The sequence below is a fragment of the Bos mutus genome, chromosome 6 (genome assembly GCF_027580195.1).
Source record: "Bos mutus isolate GX-2022 chromosome 6, NWIPB_WYAK_1.1, whole genome shotgun sequence".
Lineage (NCBI taxonomy): Eukaryota > Metazoa > Chordata > Mammalia > Artiodactyla > Bovidae > Bos > Bos mutus.
The window spans coordinates 797166-812118 of NC_091622.1; the positions used below are offsets into that span (position 1 = coordinate 797166).

The window sequence follows — 14953 nt, forward strand, 5'->3', positions numbered from 1 at the left end:
TCATGATACTGTAAAATACTTAAATAAAAGGATAAATTTATACACTGTTAATATAAACAGTTAAAATAATAAAGGACGCTGAGCAATGGGTGGGACCATTTAATTTACTTCATCGTTAGATCCTATACATATTCATCTTCAAAGTGATTTCTCCAACATTGCTATGAAATAAACACTGCTTCCCAAAATCTCCCTGTATTCTTTATACTCCAAACTCTCTCCATTTCGTTAACTTTTTTTTTACCTGATTTCAGAGGAGTATCACATGCAGATCACTGAAACTCGACCTGCCCCCTCAAAGCACTAGCTAAATTATGCATATCAGATTTCAGGTTAGTACACCAATGAGCTTAATATTTAATGGCAAGTTATTAAAATCCATAAACAGAATGTTTGAAAAATCAATGTAAGAAAAGTTAATGACAATGACAATAAAGAATGCTTAATTTCTATACACACACCATCACACAGGCACACAGGTTAGAAACTAACTATAAGACAAACCAAATAAAAGAGTTAAAACGTCAGCTTATAACTTCAGAGATTATCTTTAATGTACGCACTGTCTTTGCAAAGCCTGCTTAACTGGGAATTTCTTCCCACAGCTCTTGCACTTATATTCTTTCTCCTCTGTGGGTTTCTGGTGCAATGTCTGAAGATGCTCGGCAAGAATTTCCTCACTGGTAAAACTCGATTCACAGTAGGGACAGGCATAGTCCTCTTTACAGCCAAAGCGATCTGCATATTTACAAGCAAGCAGAATTATGAGACAAAAATGAAGAGCCAAGAACTGCTCAGTTTTGCCCTCATTTTAAAATCAAAATTAACTGTGCTAATGGTACCAGGTTAGCAAAATTTTATTATCTCTGTAAGTATGAACAGGCTGCCCATGAAAAATAACAGAAAGTGTTATGAGAACATTTTTTTAAAACCATTGTGTTTCACCAATTCAAAATCAACTTTTAATTTACCCTGTAACATTAACCTTTCACATCAAAGAGATATTACAAACGTTGAACTGGAAAGCCAAAGTCTTCCCTGAAACAGGTCATCTTGAGTTCACTTTTAGCTGCAAGAAGAGAGAAACCCAACCAAGGCGAACTATGCTGAATTACCAAGGGGACTCTCACATATACGTGAAAAAAGACCAGGGTCATAGAAACAGCACCCGTTGCAGCACGCGGAGTGAGGCTCCACTGTCTCTCCGGCCGTCAGTCCCACGCGGACTGCCATGGCTATACCCACATTTCAAAGTGCGCTAGTTAACTTACATATGTTTCTTGATTTATCAAATACAATTAAATTTAGATAAAATGCAGAAAATATGAAGGAATAAAAATCACCAATAACCCCATAACGAACAGACAACTATTGTAATCTCTTTCCGTGACTCACTTATCTTTTGTGAATTTGTATTTTATAGAGTCTAACAATAGCTACCTTTACGATCATACTTTTTATGTAGTTTCATACATAGCTATGTTTTCCACTTAGTATTTTCTTAAGTCAATTTTTTTTTAAACTTTAAGGTACCATAATTTACTTATTTAACCAAACTCTCCACTGATTGACATTTGAGTGGATTCTTTGTTTCTTTTGCTGTTTGTTTTTGCATCTATTTGGGGGGGTTCTTTTGTTTGTTTGGGGGATTTTATGTTTGCTTTTATAACCAAAATTAAATTCTAAAGATCTATTTAAGTTTCCACTGATTCTTTTTTACAAAAGAAACTTAGTTTATTATAGAAGTCATGGTGGTAAAAGTAGGAAGTTTATTTTTAAGGCAAAACAGTGGACACAGTAGTACCATACTCTTGGGGCAATGTTGAAAATACATACAAAAATAAAGAAAACACAAAATTATACAGAAATAATTCCCATCACCCCAAATCTGACATCCCAACAACATAATACATATTGGAAAGACAAAACTGATAGCCTGTCCTCATCTTCCTTTTAAATATTCCAGCCAAACTAAACAGAGGCATAATCTGGCAATACTCAGAACACTCATACTTTCTCAGTCAATGACATACAGTTAAAACAGAAAATTCACATAAAAGACATTAATACCACGGTGACTAAAGAAACCCATGTCATTTCTGAAGTGGCTTTGTTGAACAGAAGGAAAAATGCTCTATAGAAAAGACCAGCCTATTACAAAATGTGAACACCTACACCACCCTTCACAACTCCCTCGTGACCGATCAGCAGCAAAACACAAATGAGAGAAACAAGCCCTGATGACAAGTGATATCCACTGGCAGAGGACAGGCAAGCGACATGCATCTCCTAGACTGCGGGGCTGACAGAAGCAAGTCCATCAGCAGTCACTGCGCATTTCCGGTGACCCTAGTAGTGCAACCCCGCAATGCTATGGGTCTCCACAACCAGACGGAGGAACATTTCCAGATGCTCCAGATTCTCAAAGGATCTTAAACAAGAGCGAGGCCCAGGAAAACTCCCACAGGGCCCAACAGGACCTCTGCACTCGCCCTTCCCCATGTGCAGAAGAGAAAATAAAGCCTCAGAGTTAGTGACCAGCCCGGTTACAACACGGGTGAATGACAAAGTCAGGGCTAGAGCACAAAAGTCCCCATTACTGGTCCCCTACCAGTGAGAGCAGGGAGCCGCCGAGGACCCTGGCAGCCTGCAGAACACATCCATCCCCCGCTCCAGCCCACCATTCCATCCCTGCTGGAAGAGAGGCTCACGGCTGGATATCCTCCGAGAATTCTGACAAAAACTAACTTTATTTTGAGAACACACTATTACAATGCCATTATAATTCAAGCACATTTCAAACTTTATTTCTCCTACAACTTGCATTCTCCTGGCCCACCAGTTAGAGTTAATACCTTTTCTGCTAGCTGTTGATTGTCCTTTAGAATTTTTACCTTCCTCTTCATTGATCATTGTCATAATTTGCTGTTCTTCTTCATCGGCCTCCATGTCACTGTCCAGGTAGCCAATCAGAAGCTCTGTATCTGTTTCTATATCTTCAATTGCCAAATAGAAAATGTTTTCTCCTTCCTAAGACAAAATTAAAAATATATGCTGTTGTAGGATCAATGTATCTCAATAAAAAAAATGCTAAATCATTTCTGACAGGAAGAAATCATTTTTAAATACACTGAGTCCCATGTGCTCATGTAAAGTTACTATTACTTTTTTAAATCTTTTTTTTTTTAATCTGAACACTGAAAAAAGGAAACTGACAATACTTAGTCACCTGGCAAATAAAATACAAATATATATTAAAGATAGTGATGTTTAAACCTAACAAATGAAATAAGGACAATTATTTAAATTTCTAAAAATAAATTTTGCACCATTAATTGGCTTTATGCCTTAACACCTTGTGGAGGTCTCTAAATGCAGTAGAAAATAAATCTGTTAAGCAATGATGTCATTTCTGAACCCAAAAAGAGAGCAATGAGGTATCAATGATTTAATTATGATTATTATAAAATGCAAAACTAAAAGAAGGAAAAAACTGTCAAGTTATAACACAAACCAGAGAAACTGCAAATGAACCTGGAAAGAATTCCCAAAAAGAGAAGAAAGAGTAGGCGCCTTGGAGGTCCAAAGCATCGTGTGCCCAGGTAATCATGTGCCTAAATCCCACTAAACAACAGAAGAAAGAGGAAACAAGTTCTGCTATCAACGTATCACCATTTTTCAGAAAACTCAAGGAGACAGAAATCAGCCAGGGTTGCTAATGCAGAAGAAATCTCAACCCACAAGAGACCGAGAAGAGAAATGCTGCAAAGAATAGCCTAGGGGAAACCCCAGAGAAACTTCATACTTGGAACCAGCAAAGCCCCTCTGGGCCTGGGGCCAGTCACCAGGGAAGCCAGAATGGGGCTGCTTAGCTGGCTGGCCCTGGGAGAAACACTCAGAACGGTTTGTATTTGTTCTGGGAGGGCTCCTGGTTTGACTGCTGAGGATAAAGAGAAGGAAAGCATAGATTGAATTTACTGAACTTTCAAGGTAACCACGTGAAGGAAAGAAGAAGGACAGTGAGTTCACCCAGGAGTGAAATCCAGCACAGAACAAAGCCTCCTCTCCTCGGACAGTACCACAGAGCCTAAGCCAGGGAGGGAGAGAGGGGAAGGAGAAGAAGGGAGAGGGGAGGAGGAGGAGGCATGTGTAATGAATGCACACATGTACACAGAGCAGAACTCCATGGAAAACTGGAAAATACGTGTCAAATTGTTATAGAATTATCATTTTGAGGCTGGGAGAAGTAGGAGTCTATATCGAATACTATTTCAGTTTCTTCTTACAACAAAGATTTCTTTGCAATTTTGAAAATAATAAATATTAGAAAATTCCATGGATGAGACAAAACTTATGATCACATTTATCAAATACTGTGCAAGGGAGGACTGATTCAAAAGTTCAAAGCAATGAAGCACATCTAACCATTAGCTGCAGTTAATTAAATGCAAGTTTCTATATTATTTAGAGATTCTTGGTGGCTCATAAATTTAATACCTCCAGAAACACAAAAAAAGTTATTCGTAATTAAGAAAACAGTAAATTTCTATACAATTGTTAAACAAAAAACCGATGTGGACATGCAGCAAAATGAAGATTTCTCTTTAACTCAGAAGCAACACTTTCCAGGGTTTGGAAAGTACTTACTAAAACAGTCACCCAAAGCAACAAAGGACTCATCTAATGAAGACTTCAGAAAATAATTTAAATCTTAGTGCTTATCTGATCAATATCCAAGAAAGTTAATTGAAATGTCTTTCCAGTATATTTGTCATTAATTTTATGATGACCTTCAAAGCACCAAGAGAAGATAATAATTTTTAATTTTAAAATGTGATAGCATTAACTTAAACTGCAATCATAAGATACAGCATACCTATTTAGGGGTTCTGTAATAAAAGAAAATTTTAATATACCAGTTAAAGCCTCAACTTAATGAAAGTAATGGCAGCATTACAAGCTCCAAGGATCAAAACTACATGTTCCATCTGTACTCCAAACTTGTGATAAGAAGAGGAATGTCACAACAGGAATGTCTCCAACCTAATTATTTAATGGAGATGTTTAGATATTTCTTTACATATAATTCCTACCAGTAGCCAGACCAAGAACCTCTTTCTTTACATTGGCTATTTAAGAAGCATCCTCTTAAACTGCTTCCTTGCCTACTCATAGTTGATTTAATCACTCACTAACCATTCATTACATCATTCTCCTTCTTCAAAACCTCCAGCTGTCAGAACCTGCTGGGTTTCCAATCCCTGGAGCTCTCTCAAGCTCTCTTGGGGGAGTTTTCCCCACCTATAGGCTCATCCCCATGAGAGCTCAGTTGGTAAAGAATCCTCCTGCAATGCAGGAGACCCAGGTTTGATTCCTGGGTCGGGAACATCCAATGGAGAAGGGATAGACTATCCACTCCAGTATTCTTGGGCTTCCCTTGTGGCTCAGCTGGTAAAGAATCCACCTGCAATGCAGGAGACCTGGGTTCGATCCCTGGGTTGAGAAGATCCCCTGAAGAAGGGAAAAGGTACCCACTTCAGTATTCTGGCCTGGAGAATTCCATGGACTGTATAGTTCATGGGGTTGCAAAAAGTCGGACACGACTGAGCGACTTTCACTTTCAGGCTCATCCCAGGCCCAATCTCCTGCCCTTTGGCAAGAAGGGTTTAAAGAGCCTGACCCAACACTCAGGGACTGAGCATCAACTCTCAGTTGTCATTAACTGGCCATGGCCTCCAGCTTTGATAACTATTTTAACATTCTTTTTTTTTTTTGGCTGTGTGGGTCTTTGCTGCTTCACAGACTTTCCTCTAGTTTGGCACCGGGGCCTCTCACTGCAGTGGCTGCAGTAGCTGTGGCCCCCAGGCTCTAGAGCACAGGCTCCTTAGTGGTGGCACACAGGCTTAGCTGCTCCAGCAGCCCGCGGCATCTTCCTGGACCAGGGATCAGACCCGTGTCTCCTACATCAGCATGTGGATTCTTTACCACTGAGCCACAAGGGAAGCCCCTGAAGTAATATTCTGATCCTGAAATTTACTTCTCTTTATTTCAGCTATAGTTTCTGGTTATGGGGTTTGTGGTTTAGTCCCCTGAAGAGCAGGGTGACCACATACAGCCATGACGTACTCCTTTCCCGATTTAGAACCAGTCAGTTGTCCCATGTCCAGCTTTAACTGTTGCTTCTTGACCTGCATACCTCCTGAGATTTCTCAGGAGGCAGGTAATACGGTCTGGTATTCCCATCTCTTTAAGAATTGTCCAGTTTGTTGTGATCCACACAGTCAAAGGCTTTAGCGTAGTCAATGAAGCAGATGTTTTTCTAGAATTCTCTGGTTTTTTAAACAGCACATTAAAAAGCAGAGACATTACTTTGCTGACAAAGGTCCTACAGTTAGTGCTATGGCTTTTCCAGTAGTCACGTATGGATGTGAGAGTTGGACTCTAAAGAAAGCTGAGAGCTGAAGAACTGATGTTTTTGAACTGCGGTGTTGGAGAAGACTCTTGAGAGTCCCTTGGACTGCAAGGAGATCAAACCAGTCAATCCTAAAGGAAATCAGTCCTGAATATTCATTGGAAGGACTGATGCTGAAGCTGAAGCTCCAGTACCTTGGCCACCTGATGCAAAGAGCCGACTCACTGGAAAAGACCCTGATGCAGGGAATGATTGAAGGCAGGAGAAGAAGGGGACAACAGAGGATGAGATGGTGGGATGCCATCACCGACTCAACGGACATAAATTTGGGTAAGCTCTGGGAGATGGTGATGGACAAAGAGGCATGGCGTGCTGCAGTCCATGGGGTCACACAGAGTCGGACACCAACCCCTGAAGTGAGCTCCTCAGCAGCAGAATCACTACTTGAATTTACATTTTAGGGATCAGGCACCTTCCTGGGACTTTGCCCAGGGGCTGGGGTCCTAGTTTGGTTCCTGCACCAGCTCTAGGTGATTTTGTTGAAAATTCAACTTTAACTGAAAGAGAGATGTTCAACATAATGGTCTGTTCAAAAGCAAATATTCCTCAGTCACTGATTTTCATTGTACTGGTGATCCAAATACAAAATAGAGTGAGGATTTTACAATCGTTATGCATCTCCTGCATTACTGTCCATGATTGTAAATTTTTGTTTTTCAGTCTTGTTTCATTTTCCTTTATCTGTATATCATCTTCAGCTAATTATGTTTATTGCAAGCTGTTTGTAGTATCAAAACGTTGCAAGAAGCTAAACATCCAACAAAATACACTGAAAAAGAATAAATGTCTAACAACCGGTTTTTAAAGGTTTATCAATATTTTTAATAGAAAAAATTATTTATCAATGTGCTCCCCCAAAGAAAAAGATATGAACAAAGATGTCAATAGACTTCGTTTCTAAATAGAAGGAATTGTATTTTGCATAGTTTTCTGCTAGTCCCTGTGTTTCAATTTTCCTAGAGTTAACAAGTGTTACTTTTGTAGTAAAAGGAGAAAAATTAATAAAACAGAACAGGTTCCTTGATACCAGGAAATGGTACTACACAGTGGCTAAAAGTTTTGGGCTAGCCAGGGTTCAAATCTCCTTCTACTGTTAATTAGCTATGTAACTAAGTAAACAGCCTAATGTCTCAAACCACCAGTTTCCTCATCTATAAAGGAAAGAAAACAATGCTGCCTATCTCATAGGCTGATTGTGAGAATTAAACATGAAAATATCTGTAAAATCTAGCAAGGTACCCGGTACAAGTTAAGTATCCATTGCTGGTAACTACTGCTCTTATTATTATTATTATTATTATACAAAACTCAAAAACCATTGGTTAAAATATTCGTTTTTCAAAATCTGTTTAAATTAGACTGTCACATAAACAAAGTCGCTATGACAATGCTAAATTTCATTTGGCCAAATTCTGTCAGCCAAGATATTTATATAATTCAACTCCACTGCCTGCCTATCAGACCTCTGAAATGCTCTGGATCTCTGATCCTCAAGTTCTGTTCACTTGATAATGTGCTAATGTTTTACTCTGGTTTGTACCTCTGATACCAGTTGCTTGTCTGAACTATGCTATCCTTAAATGACCAACCATCTGTTTTGCCTGTGGGGTTTCCATGACGTGCGGTTTTCAGGGCTGAAAATGAGGGAGTCCTGGGCAAATCGGGACTCTGGAGAACAGAGTCTAGATATCTAGATGACCTGTTACCAGGTCACTCTAGATAACACCCATGACGCTCTCCAAAACCACCTTCTAAGCTCTAATTAAGATTTCCTGGGACTTCCCTGGTGGTCCAGTGGTTAAGACTCAGTGTGCTTCCATGGCAGGGGGCACAGGTTCAATCTCTAGTCGGGACACTGACACCCCACATGCTGCACGGTGCGGTAAAAAAATAAAGACGACTTCCTAACAACAACATCTACTGTGCTCATCTGTCCTAGCACCCACGTCCACAACAACATCTACTGTGCTCATCTGCCCTAGCGCCCATGTCCAATGCCAGCTCAGGATTCTAATGTAAAGAACCGGCCCAGTCCCCAGACATGGCTCCAACAGCTTGCCAACTGGTAGTCTAAACCCACTTCATCCTCTCACCCCCAATGATCCTTCAAATGAACCTGCTTCCTGTTCTTCAGTCCAACGGGTGTAATGCCTCTCAGAGAAGACTGAGCTCATTCCACCTAATATTGATACAACTGCAGACACGCCACCTGGCCTCCCACTGCAACTCCTCAGCATTGTGTGAGACACAGCTCATGTTCATCCTCCACGAAACCTTCTATAATCTACTAAACTCACATAAATTCTAGGAGCTCTTCAATTGGACACCTGCAATTTATTTCTGTGGTTTTCATCATTAACTCATGTGATCAATGACATTCTAATGTGTCTCCCCAAAGATGGTTGTCGCTTGTCTCCCTGAAAATGGTTTCCTCAAGGAAATGAACAAGAATTGCCATGTATCCCCTACGACATAACCTATACTTCTAATTTGCTCAGTATTTTACAAATAATGCACAGTAAAAGTAAACACTAAAATATTTGTGTCTACAGAAGAAAAGCACTTAATAGTAAAAATATTACTAATATCCTCCTTCGTTTACTTTTGGTGGGAGGCTATTACAGTAATCTAGGTCATAGATAATGGTAACTTGGGAGGATTATGGCAGGGAAATAGTGGAGATGGCGAGAAGGAATCAGATCCTGAGTATGCTATGAAGAGAAAGCTGAAACCGTTTCCTGACAGGCTGAATATGGAGTGTGAGAGGAGAACAGTCAAGGAGGAGTACAAGGTGATGAAGTTTTCCCTCAAGCATTCACAGATGTTACTCTATTTAATAATATTTCTTCTTACAGATTCAAACTGAAACACCAACTAAAAAACTTTGCTTTAAAAGACATACCTTCTCTGTATATACAAATGTATTTTCATGTGGGTTCACTCAGGTGCCCAAGAATATCAGTCAATTTGGCTGTTACAAAGCTAATAACTACAGTTTTTCTTTTTTCCTGTGGCCACACAGCTCAGGCTGCAAGATCTAGTTCCCTGACCAAGGATCAAACCCAGACCCTCAACAGTGAATGTGTAGAGTCCTAACCACTGGACCTCCAGGGAATTCCCTCAAGTTAATTACTATTCTTCAACAAATCTGCAAAGTTAGAGGCATTCAAAATACCCAACAGGAAAGAAATTATTTTAGATAATAAACTACTTGCAAAGCTCTTTGGACAGTCAATACATTCTGATAAAAAAGCATACTAGAATTCCGATCTGTTTAAGACAGCTGAAAAAACAATGGCGGCTTGGAATTCATTAGATTCATCACTTTGATATCATCACAGAATTCGATTTACAGACAAATTTACACACACAAAACTTCTCTGGTGGGAATATTTTCTGATGTCAAGGCTTTCTGAACAAATTTATGTAATGAAGACAAATCCAGAGAAAAGCAATAATCTGGCTAGGATGATTCAACAGGAAAGTCAGGGGCAGTTTTATGTGGTATGGCCACTACAGAGCATTTTCTTGAGGCGGGGGTGGGGCGGAAGCTCCTCCAAAATTCATATGCACCAAAAGAATCATTTCTGAATTCAGAAAGTATAGAAGGATAGCCATATAAACAGATGTATTCACTGTCATGAATTTTGAGTGGATTAACTTAGTGGAAATGGTCTTCAATAAAAACACCAACCTAGATGTCCATCAGCAGATGAATGGATAAGAAAGCTGTGGTACATATACACAATGGAGTATTACTCAGCCATTAAAAAGAATACATTTGAATCAGTTCTAATGAGGTGGATGAAACTGGGGCCTATTATACAGAGTGAAGTAAGCCAGAAGGAAAAACATAAATACAGTATACTAACGCATATATATGGAATTTAGAAAGATGATAACAATAACCCTGTGTACGAGACAGCAAAAGTGACGCTGATGTATGGAACAGTCTTATGGACTCTGTGGGAGAGGGAGAGGGTGGGAAGATTTGGGAGAATGGCATTGAAACATGTAAAATATCATGTATGAAACGAGATGCCAGTCCAGGTTCAATGCACGATACTGGATGCTTGGGGCTAGTGCGCTGGGACGACCCAGAGGGATGGTATGGGAAAGGAGGAGGGAGGAGGGTTCAGGATGGGGAGCACATGTATACCTGTGATGGATTCATTTTGATATTTGCAAAACTAATACAATTATGTAAAGTTGAAAAATAAAATTTAAAAAAAAAAAAAAAAAAAAAGAAGATTTAAAAAAAAAAAAAAAAACCACCAATATCAACATCAGTATCTCATCCCACACTAGTAACCGGTTCTTGCCATACCAAGGTATCTTGCACAGTGAATAAGAAGTTTCTTACAGGAATCAATCCGTGGACAAAGGAATCCTAGCCCCACTCCGGAGCAAGGATTCAGGCCTGGAGAGGACCACAAGGACAGTGGGCTTTGTAATCGCACTAGGAACTTAAGGCTATCCTGCCACTTTCCGGTGTGTGGACACCTTCCTCATCCCCATGGGTCTCAACGTCCGCATCCACAGAGCAGGAAAAAACAACCCTCCTAGACTTCTTTATGCCTTGGCCCTTAACTGCTAGCTTCTGATAGTGGCTAAAAACACTCAGAAGAAATAACATCCCACGCTGACACAGCACTTGCCGCGTTCTCACTTTTTCAGGTACCTTATTTCATCAGATTGTCACAGTAGCCCTGCGACATACAGACAGAAATGTCAGGTACACTGGACAGACAGACTCTGCTTTGGAGGCAGAAAAACAAGGCTTGGGACCCAAGGACATAACCTACTAGCTATACATTCTTCCGAAAGCTTATCTTAACTTCTCTCAGTCACCTGATCTATAAAATACAGCCAACAGTACATATAGCTCAAAGAGTTGTTTCAATGATTTAAAAATACAGACTATATAAAGTGTATCTAGGAGACTGTAGGCATCAGGGTCCCATCTCCAACAGAAACTCCTCTAATCAGCCCACATTTTACATATGGAAAAACTGAGGCTCAGAGATGAGAAATAAACCATAAAGAATCATACACAGTAAATACTGGAGCCAGTCTAGAACCTGACACCAGAATCACAATGAGAAGAACTCACGTGATTAAGCCATGAATGGAGAATTACTTAATGTATGCAGTTACAATTACAAGTTTCATGAATAAAACGCTTTCATGAACAAAACGTTTTCCAATGAACCTAAAATAACCCAATGAATTTAAAGGCTAAAGGGAATTTGTTCCCATATAACTTTTTGTTCTTTCTATTTTTCAATTACTCACAAAATAATTTTATTTGGTTACACACGTGGCTCAGAAACTACTGTTTACTATGTTATCTCAATCTCATGTACAGGAAAACAATTCCACTCCACTGTCTATCCACACCTGATTTGAATATATTCTTAGAGTAGCTGCTTACATGAACGGTAGTCATCAAAGAAAGAACACTTCATCAGGAGGCAAAGATGACGCTGGCTCTCCTACTCTGGGGTTCTTTTTCCACAGGGACGTCTCCTATTACCTCTGGAAAATGATGGAGGTGAACTTTATTATCTCACTCCTTCCAGAGCTGGATTCAAGTACAAATAAAATACACTCATCTTTCTGAGAACCAAGTCAATGAATCTGAAGGGAACAGAATGCCTACAGGCTGACGTGATCATTGTTTTTCCTCTTGGGCCTCACCCAACCGGAAGGAAGGCTGGTATGGAATTGAGAGGAACATTAACGAGGATGTCAAGGAAAAGCTGGAATATACAACCTTGTGAGGTTAGAGGGCCCCTCTTTGAAAATGACATCAGATAATGTAAGGCATTGCTTGATAAGATTTTATCAATGTGACTGCTTTTGCACTGTGGCCATAGTTAGGATCAAATAAACTAACCATGCCTTCAGACTAACCCTTCTGATTCCATCACAATCTCAAAACATTTACTCCTGGATATCTAAGAGATGTAACCAAATTCCCTATCTCCCTTCAACATCCAACATTACTTATAAACTTCAACTTTCTCTGACAGTTTGCCCATTGTCCCTTCTCAAGTAGCAGACCCCATGAAGTTAGATTTCCTAAACTCATGCATCTGAGGTTCAGTTCTGCTATTTCAAAACAGCAAAAGTAACTGTCTCCTGTTTTGAAGAAAAAACTAATCCTCACTGTGTGCAAATAAATGTTAACTCCAGGAGTGGCCACGGGTGACTTGGTGTTCTAGCTGCGTTGGTCTGTAACTTGGTTTTTGTTTACTTGTTGGCAGACTATAGTCCACATGTGGACTATGCCAGAAAAACCATGATTTTGAAATTGGCAACGGCCCAATTCATTGTGTATCAGAAAGGTAGTGAACTGAAAATTCAAATATCTAGCTAAGATGACTTATGAGTAATCAGCACAAAAGGAAATAGCTTCAGAACAACTCTCGGTCTTAAACATTCAAGCAGTCAGTGCTAACGTGAGGAGACTTCCACTTCCAAAGTTTGGACTTCCACTCAATAGTCAATACAAGTAGAACACAAGTGATGAAGGTGGAGAAAAGAAAATATAATGAAACAGTGAGGATTTTACATTTAATATCCTCTCACTTAACTTTTCCTTACTAAAATCCTGAATCAGTCTCCTCCACATCAGTTCTTCATACACAAAACCAAAAAAAAAAAAAAATCAGGAAAAAAATCATTTCCACAGCAAAATTCATCAAACATGTCTATCAATATTGATCTAACAATAAAACCTAAAATCCTTAAAATGAGACGTAACACATCACAGTATCCCAAGCCTGTGGCTCTCTCAAGTGCTGCCTGGGGGGTGGGGCTGATTGTTTCAGGTCTGACCAGGTGAGCTGCACTGACCCATGAAATGTGATCAGAAGCAAAGCGAACCATGTCCAAGGGAGAACTTTCAGAGTCATCACCTGTTTGGGTCACTTCTCTTTCCCCTCTGCCAGGAAAATGCAGGCCCCGTTAAGGGCTGTTCCTTCAGACCTATGTGGAATCGAGCTGCGGATAGAACTGCAGCTTCCAGCAGCCCATACTTGTGTGAACAAGAGATAAATCTTCATTGCTATAAACCACTAAGAGTTTAGGGTTGTCTTTAGAGCAGTCTTCTTGGCAAAAGTTGACTTATACAATGAAGTGAAGTCGCTCAGTCGTGTCGGACTCTTTGCGACCCCATGGACTGCAGCCTACTGGGCTCCTCCGCCCATGGGGTTTTCCAGGCAAGAGTACTGGAGTGGGTTGCCATTTCCTTCTCCAGAGGATCTTCCCGACCCAGGGATCAAGCCCAGGTTTTCTGCAGTGTAGGCAGATGCTTTACTATCTGAGCCACAAGGGAAGCCCTGTCTTATACAATAAGAATTATACAATAACTTAAGTAAAATAATATTTTAAAAAAATATTTTCTTTAAGAGTAAGAAGAAAACATCTTGCAATCAAGGAAAGTAATAGGAACCAGTGCAGGATAAGCTAATTTCATGTTTAGAATGCATCAAAGGTTCTATAAGAAAAATGAAGTTTCAAACAAATGCAAATAACGTTTCTTTTCTAATCCCAGATCATAATCAGTCACATGGCAAGAAAAAAATTTAATATGATTCCAAGAAACAGGATACTATGTTAAATAAAAATTAACTTTATAAACAAAGAAAATCAATTACAAATATACATATCTTCCTTTGAGGGGTTCAAGAAAAGACAGTAATGTTTGAGGCGTCTTAAGAAACAAATCTGACTTCATAGAGAAAAAAGTCAACAGAAGCAGTGAGAAGAATAAAAAGAAAAATTTACTATACAGAAAAAGAGGCAAAGTGATCCTAAGAAACTAACTCTTCACAGGAGGAAAATGTATACTTCAGCTATTTTATCTAAAGATAAGTTATCAGTATTAACAGGCTAAAAAATTTTAGAAGGCAATACTATGGGGAATGGGGTACCTATTAAATATTTTATATACATTAGAAGGCATATTTTGTTCCTACAATATATCTGTACTATTTTTATGTTCAATGTTTAAAGGTTACTTTCCATTTACAGTTACTACAAAATATTGGCTATACTCCCTGTGTTGTACAATATAATTGTGAGCCTATCTTACAGCCAGCAGTTTGTACCTCCGACTTCCCCAGCCCTTCCCCTCTCACCACTGTTCTCTTTATCTGTGAGTCTGCATCTTCATGTTATAGTCACTAGTTTGTTGTATTATTTTTTAGATTCCCCATGTAAGTGGTATATCATACAGCATCTGTGTTTCTCTGACTTAGCATAATGTCATTTGAGTTCCATCCAATCTGCAAAAGGCAAGATTTCATGCCTGTATTTGCTCTATTTTATATTAGAACCTCTTTAACTGACCTTCAGCTGACTGACTCCCCAGGTTCCCTGACAGTCTATACACGCGACAGTGTGCTGGATGGGGCCCGGGCCGGGCCTCTCCTCGGCAGCCTGCTTCCCAGTGCGCCGCGCACTGCTGTCTCC

The 14953-nt window shown here is 39.6% G+C and overlaps 1 protein-coding gene across 14 annotated transcripts in view; it reads right to left on the reverse strand.

Moving 5' to 3' along the window:
- Positions 1 to 14953, reverse strand: part of PRDM5 (PR/SET domain 5) — a 255315-nt gene that overhangs the window by 142403 nt on the left and 97959 nt on the right. For 12 of the 14 annotated variants that reach the window (XR_011464445.1, XR_011464446.1, XM_070371913.1 and 9 more), the window contains exons 4-5: positions 2856 to 3030; positions 564 to 738 (exon numbers count right to left, since the gene is read on the reverse strand). Coding sequence is in view for 12 of the 14 variants with exons in the window: in XM_070371913.1 (XP_070228014.1) it covers positions 564 to 738; positions 2856 to 3030 (350 nt within the window). In the remaining 2 variants the exon portion in view is untranslated. Of the gene's footprint in view, positions 1 to 563; positions 739 to 2855; positions 3031 to 11906; positions 12014 to 14953 lie in introns of those variants that run through there. The other 2 variants (XM_070371919.1, XM_070371912.1) reach the window with 2 other exon arrangements.